This window comes from Lucilia cuprina, chromosome 6 (assembly GCF_022045245.1).
Source record: "Lucilia cuprina isolate Lc7/37 chromosome 6, ASM2204524v1, whole genome shotgun sequence".
Taxonomy (NCBI): Eukaryota; Metazoa; Arthropoda; class Insecta; order Diptera; family Calliphoridae; genus Lucilia; species Lucilia cuprina.
This window is the reverse complement of record NC_060954.1, coordinates 6,715,803-6,723,269: the sequence shown is the minus strand read 5'-3', so window position 1 is coordinate 6,723,269 and position 7,467 is coordinate 6,715,803. Positions and strand designations below refer to the sequence as shown.

General features: G+C 29.7%; 1 protein-coding gene across 1 annotated transcript in view; it reads left to right on the top strand.

Annotated features, from left to right (window-relative positions):
- LOC111680033 overlaps nt 1-7,467 on the top strand; it is a 53,985-nt gene that overhangs the window by 29,248 nt on the left and 17,270 nt on the right. Inside the window, exon 2 of the mRNA XM_046954608.1 lies at nt 3,817-4,014. Within this exon, the coding sequence (XP_046810564.1) occupies nt 3,873-4,014 (142 nt within the window). The 5' untranslated portion in view covers nt 3,817-3,872. The remainder of the gene's footprint in view (nt 1-3,816; nt 4,015-7,467) is intronic.

Genomic DNA, 7,467 nt, shown 5'->3' with positions numbered 1-7,467 from the left:
ATAGACTAGACTATAGACTAGACTATAGACTAGACTATAGACTAGACTATAGACTAGACTATAGACTAGACTATAGAATAGACTATAGACTATACTATAGACTAGACTGTAGACTAGACTATAGACTAGACTATAGACTAGACTATAGACTAGACTATAGACTAGACTATGGACTAGGCTATAGACTTGACTATAGACTAGACTATAGACTAGACTATACACTAGACTATAGGATAAGATGTAGACTAGAAAATAGACTAGACTATAGACTAGGATGTAGACTAGAATATAGACTAGACTGCGGACTAGATCGTGAACTAGACTGCAGAGCAGACAACATAATTTAGACTATAGACAAACATATAAGCTAAAATATAGATCAGACTATAAAGTATTCTTAAGACTAGACATTACTATAGTCTAGACTAGGTTATACGTTAGAGATTATGTTATAAATTGTACTTTAGACTAGATTATGGACTAGATTATAGACTAAACAATAGGCAGAACTATAGTCTGGACGGCATGCTGGACCGTGGACTAGGATATAGAATATACTGTAGACTATACTATTATCCAGATTATTATTTCCTTTACAAGCTTTACATTTAACATTAACATATAAATTCATATCTCCCTTATTTTTTAACGTAGGCGTATAAGTTTATATTAATTTCTTTTTTACCTCAAGGTTAAACAGTACGTATGAGCGTTAGAAAAATCATTATACGCTGTGGTTTACCCTTAGTATTATATTTACATAAGTATGTGCGTAAATTCGAAATCGTGCAATTTCCTTTTTTTACTTTTTAACGATTTGGTTTTTGAGATTTCAACACATGTCATTTATATAAAGAAACATTATTAAAAGGATAAAAGATTTTTATAAGAAATAATATTTTATAGTTCTTTTTTTATATTTGTAATAAAAAAAGTGGAAAAGGCATTAGTGTGAAAAAAGGAAAACTAAGTATAAGGAAAATTTTAGTTGACAGGCATACAATGAAAAAGGTTAAAGAAAAAGTTGTAGTAATATTTTCCTGAAATTGTGGTTCTAAATCACAAATTTTTTTAAAATTTTCTGTAATATTTTTACGCCTGCGATGTTTTCCTTTTAAAACAATAAATATTAATTATACGTTTTAAAATATTTCCTCTGGTTTTAATATTAAATATTAAAAAAAAACTTTTTAAATTAAACATATTCCATCTGCTAAAACTGTTTAAGTGTTTTAAAAAAGTTTTTACTTAACAGCCTTTAAAATATGAAATATTATTTGTTAATTTTAAACAACTTTTATAGCGTGAAAAAAACCTTGAAAAGTGCTAAAAATTTTCTACTGCAAATGATTGACATGTAAAGTTTTTTTCTAATATTTGAGAAAAACTTTCACTAAACATTAACTTAAAAGTGTTGTTTGCTGTTGACTTCTTTGAAAATTTATAAGAAATTATTGATTTTTTTCTTCTTGTGAAGGTAAATTATTGTAATAAATTATTTAATGTTAAAACTGATTGGCAGTTGTATTAACTTACAAAACCTTTTAAAATATTATTGATTTCTTCGAGTTTTAATGGAGGTCCTTTTCAAATTACTTATAGCAAATTGTATAAATCAAATCTATTGAGATTTTTTTATTTTTTATGTTAATAGGAGATTTTTTATTAAAAAAATTAAGATTGATAGATTTGTAATAAAAAATATAATTTACCTAAACCACAGCATTAATGATTGATTTAGGGAAAAGCTGAAAGACAAGATATTGTCTGTTCTACAGAGAATACTAAAATCTGGTCCATAGTCTTATCTAAACTCTTGTCTATAGACAATGATCTCGACTCTAGTGTGGTCTATTGTCTCGATTAAAGTTTTGTCTATTGTCTGGTCTTTAGTCCCGCTAAAATCTTTCTATAGTCTTGTCTATAGTAAGACTTATAGTCCAATCTATTGTCTATACTAATGTTTCGACTGTAGGCTGGTCTATAGTCTGGATTGTAGTCTGGTCTTTAGTCTGCACTATAGTCTCGTCTATATTCTTGACTATTTTCAGATCTATAATCTACACTTTAGTCTCGAATATATTCCAGTCTATTATCTCCGCTACAGTCTCGATAGTCTGGTCTATAGTCTGATTTATAGTCTCGACTATAGTGTGGTCTATAGTCTCGACTGTAGTCTGGCCTATAGTCTCGACCGGAAATCTGGTCTATAGTCTTGACTGTAGTTTGTTCTATAGTTTCAAATATAATCTTGTCTATAATCCCGACTATATTCTGGTCTACAGTCTAAAGTATAGTCTATAGCCTAGTCTATAGTCTAGTCTATAGCCTAGTCTATAGTTTAGTCTATAGCCTAGTCTATAGCCTAGTCTATAGTCTAGTCTATAGCCTAGTCTATAGCCTAGTCTATAGCCTAGTCTATAGCCTAGTCTATAGCCTAGTCTATAGCCTAGTCTATAGCGTAGTCTATAGTCTAGTCTATAGTCTAGTCTATAGTCTAGTCTATAGTCTAGTCTATAGTCTAGTCTATAGTCTAGTCTATAGTCTAGTCTATAGTCTAGTCTATAGTCTAGTCTATAGTCTTGTCTATAGTCTAGTCTAGTCTATAGTCCAGTCTGTAGTTTTGACTATAGTCTCTACTATATTCTGGTCTATAATCTCAACTATAGTCTCCACTATATTTTGGTCTATATTCTTGACTATAGTCTGGTCGAGACAGGAGACTTGACTATATTCAGTTATAGTCTAGATTATAATCTTGTCCTTATAGTCTGGACTATAGCCTGTAATATATTCTCGACTATAGCCCGGTTTATACTTTCGACTATAATCTGGTTTATACTCTCGACTAAAGCATGTTCAATCGTTTCAGTTTCAGTCTACTTTTTGGTTTCAAATATAATCATGTATATTTCCTCGATAGGTAACCTTTTAACTAGTATTAACCTTAATACTAGTTAAAATAAATTACCTTAACCATTATCTAAATACATTAATCGTCTAGTATTCCAGCAAAATAAAACAGAATATAAATAGTAAATCATTTTACAAAATTTAATCGCATGTCATTAAAAGAAATTATTTTTTAATTATATTTAAGTGCAAATCGAAACGAAACAATTGACTATATATAGTTAATAACTTGAACTTTATCTTTTTATATAATACACGTCTGGCTATATGCCAACTAAATTTAGTTAGAATTTTTGTTTTTTTTATGGTTTACATTACGTTTTTATTGAAGTTCTAATAAGAATTACTAACGCTTTTATTATTGTGTTTATTAAATATTTATAAACATGAATTTTATGGTTTGACACCTGATAAATTATTTAGTCAAAAACAAGAGGAATTTATTTCGTTGAAGTAAAAGGAATTTTGTTTTCTGTGTGTTAAAATTAGAAATATTTTTTTTTAGTCTAAACACGTCAATAGATTTTATTTAAGTCATAAAATAACTTCAGTTGTTGTTTTTGTTATTTATGTTAAAGGAAATGTTAAAATAAATTATTAACCTTTTTTTCTTAACATAGTCAATGTAACGTAACGTACTTTTCTTTATAACAATAACAATTTGTTTGTGGCCAAATTTTGTAAGAAATTTTCTTTCTAACTTTTTGTGGTCTATTACGATTCATTGAGCAGGAAAATGTATTAATAAAGTGTATAATAAAAAAAAATACTAAAAAAATTTTATTGAGCAGTTTTATTACTTACTAAAAGGAACAGATTGTATATATTTTTCAACAACAGTCAACATGGTTAAAACTGAAACATAAAAATAATTTAGATTTTTATTTTTCTTTATATTTCTAGCAAAAGCCGCTGTTAAAATCCAAGCCGCATTTAGAGGACATAAAGTTCGAAATACCATGAAGAAAACAGAAACTACCACCACCTCTTCAGCTGGTACTGCTACAGCAGCAGCTGCTGGTAATGCTGCTGCTAGTGCCACTACAGAACATGAACCAACTAAAGCTGAATTGGAAGCTGAATTCGATCCCAATGATAAAGGTAGGTTTAGGCTAAAACTATAAAAATAATAAATATTTTTAAACAAATTTCACTTTTAATAAAACTATTGTCAGTGACAGATACTTAGAAATAGTAAAAGCCTGTGGGTTAGGTTAAAATAATAAATATAGGCGGAAAATGAGAAGTAGTAGAAGGCTGGCAAATCTGTAAATGACAGCTACTCTTTCATTTATAGATTTAAATAAAATAATTTCTGCAAATGCTCTTACAACCCAGTTAATGTCTGTGTCTGAACGCTTTCAATTGAAGTTTCTTTTGTATGTGACTATCAACGCGCTGTCAAGGATGATGATTAGACAAAGGCTTAAAATACAAAAGAATAGCGTTCAAATGCAGGGCAAAAAAATAAAAAAATTTTTTATTTACAAATAAAGGATAAAAAATTAAACTATAAATGTCAAACTTTTAGATATCATATTTTATGTGCAATAATGTAATGACAGCTTTATAACTTATACCTCAGAATAGAACAGATTGTACACCAGACTTTATAGTAGACTAATAATACTATAGACTAGTCTATAGCATAGACTGTAGAATAGACTATAGACTAGACTATAAATTAGACTATAGAGTAGACTATTGACAAGAGTATACACAAGACTATTCAATCAACTAAAGACTGTAGTATTACTAAAGGCTAGACTATAAACTAGATCATAGACTAGATTATAGGCTAGACTATAGACTAAACTATAGACTAGATTCTAGACTATACTATAGACTATACTATAGACTAGACTATAGACTAGATTATAGCTTAGAGTATAGACTAAACTATAGACTAGATTTTAGACTATACTATAGACTAGACTATAGACTAGGCTATAGACTAGGCTATAGACTAGACTATAGAATACACTATAAACTAGACTATAGACTAGACTATAGACTAGACTATATACTAGACTATAGACTAGACTATAGACTAGACTATAGACTAGACTATAGACCAGACTATAGACTAGACTATAGACTAGACTATAGACTAAACTGTAGACTAGACTATTGACTAGACTATAGACTAGACTATAGACTAGACTATAGACTAAACTATAGACTAGACTATAGACTAGACTATAGACTAGACTATAGACTAGACTATAGACGAGACTATAGACTAGACTATAGACTAGACTATAGACTAGACTATAGACTAGACTATAGACTAGACTATAGACTAGACTATAGACTAGACTATAGACTAGACTATAGACTAGACTATAGACTAGACTATAGACTAGACTATAGACTAGACTATATACTAGACTATAGACTATACTATAGACTGTAGTATAGACTAGACTATACACTATACTATAGACTGTAGTATAGACTAGACTATACACTATACTATAGACTATAATATAAACTACAGCTAGACTACAGACTATATTATAGAATAGACTATAGACTAGACTAAAGACTAGACCGTACTATCGACTAGATTATACACTTGACTCTAGAGTAGACTAAAGACTAGACTATATACTAGACTATAAACTAAACTTTAGACTAGATTAAAAACTCCACTAGACTACAAACTATACATAAGAGATTAGACTGTAGAGTAGACTGTAGAATAGACTAGATTATAGAATATACTATGGACTAGATCATAGAATATACTATAGACTATATTATACACTAGACTATAGACTACACTTAACTAGACTATTGACTAGACTATTGACTAGACTATAGACTAGACTTTAAACTAGACTGTTGACTAGATTAGACTATAGACTATACTATAAAATAGACTAAAGGCTATACTAGAGGCTGTTGCAGAGAATAGACTATAAAATAGGCTAAAGGCTAGATTAGACTATAGACTAAAATATAGACTATAGACTAGACCATAGACTAGACTATATACTAGACTATGTACTAAACTATAGACTAAACTATAGACTAGACTATTGACTAGACTATAGACTAGACTATAGACTAGACTATAGACTAGACTATAGACTAGACTATAGACTAGACTATAGACTAGACTATGTACTAAATTATAGACTAGACTATAGACTAGACTATAGACTAGACTATGGACTAGACTATAGACTAGACTATAGACTAGACTATAGACTAGACTATAGGCTAGACTATAGGCTAGACTATAGACTACACTATAGACTAGATTATAGACTACACTATAGACTAGACTATATACAAGACTATAGACTAGACTATATACAAGACTATAGACTAGACTAATGACTATAGTCTAGTTAGCTAGTTTAAATGGGAGGGTAAAGACCAGTCCATAGGCTATAATATAAGCTAAACCTAAACATGTCTCATTTTAAATCATATTTCATTCCTAAACAAATGCCTATTTAACCCCTAACACTCCCTTTTTGTGTTAAGTGCAATTTAGTTTCATATAAATTAGCTTTTAAAATTGCCACGTTAAGATTTCCATGCAAATTAGTCATAAATCTTGTTTTTTGTATTAGAAAAAAAAAATACAAATTGCTAGTTTATAATTTTAAATATTATCATTTAGTTAGAAACCACGTATCATGGTACAACACATTGAAATGTACCTTAAGTATCGCCATATGTTCTGGCTAACAATCAGATACTTTGCAACTAAAACAGAAATAAAATTGTAGGTAGGACAAAAGCTCACCTAGCCACATACATATATACATATACATATGTATATGTATATTTTGTTCAAAGAATGCATATGTATATGCAACAGCTGTTGCACGCCACTTGGCATTTAATTGTTAAAAGAGTGAAAAAAAAACTAAAAACTAAAATGAAAATAGTTGGCCCACTTAAAGTTCACTGAGTCGCTTGGTTGGTTGTGATTTTGTTGAGAGTCTCTCATTCCCGAAAAGTACAGGTCTTTACTTGATATTAAATACTATATTATGTAGGTGTGGGGTGTGGTTTGGTAGGTAGGTTTAACTACTGCTACTAGTACCTCTTTAACAATGAAACTATTTATAATAGTCATGTTTAATTTTACCCTCATTTACCAAGAACAATCTCTATATAGCAACCAAACATAGACGAACCGGAGCAGCGGTAAGAATATCTAGCATACCCAATAGTTTTATGTGGACAGCGAAATTAATAGTATTAGATTCAACTATAGACTAGACTATAGACTATACTATAGACGACACTATAGTATAAACTATAGACTAGACTATGGACTAGATTATAGACTAGACTATAGACTAGACTAATGACTAGACTATTGACAAAACTATAGACTAGAATATAGACTAGACTATAGACTACACTATAGACTAGACTATAGACTAGACTATAGAATAGACTATAGACTATACTATAGAATAGACTATAGACTAGACTATAGACTAGACTATAGACTAGACTATAGACTAGACTATAGACTAGACTATAGACTAGACTATGTACTAGACTATAGACTAGACTATAGAC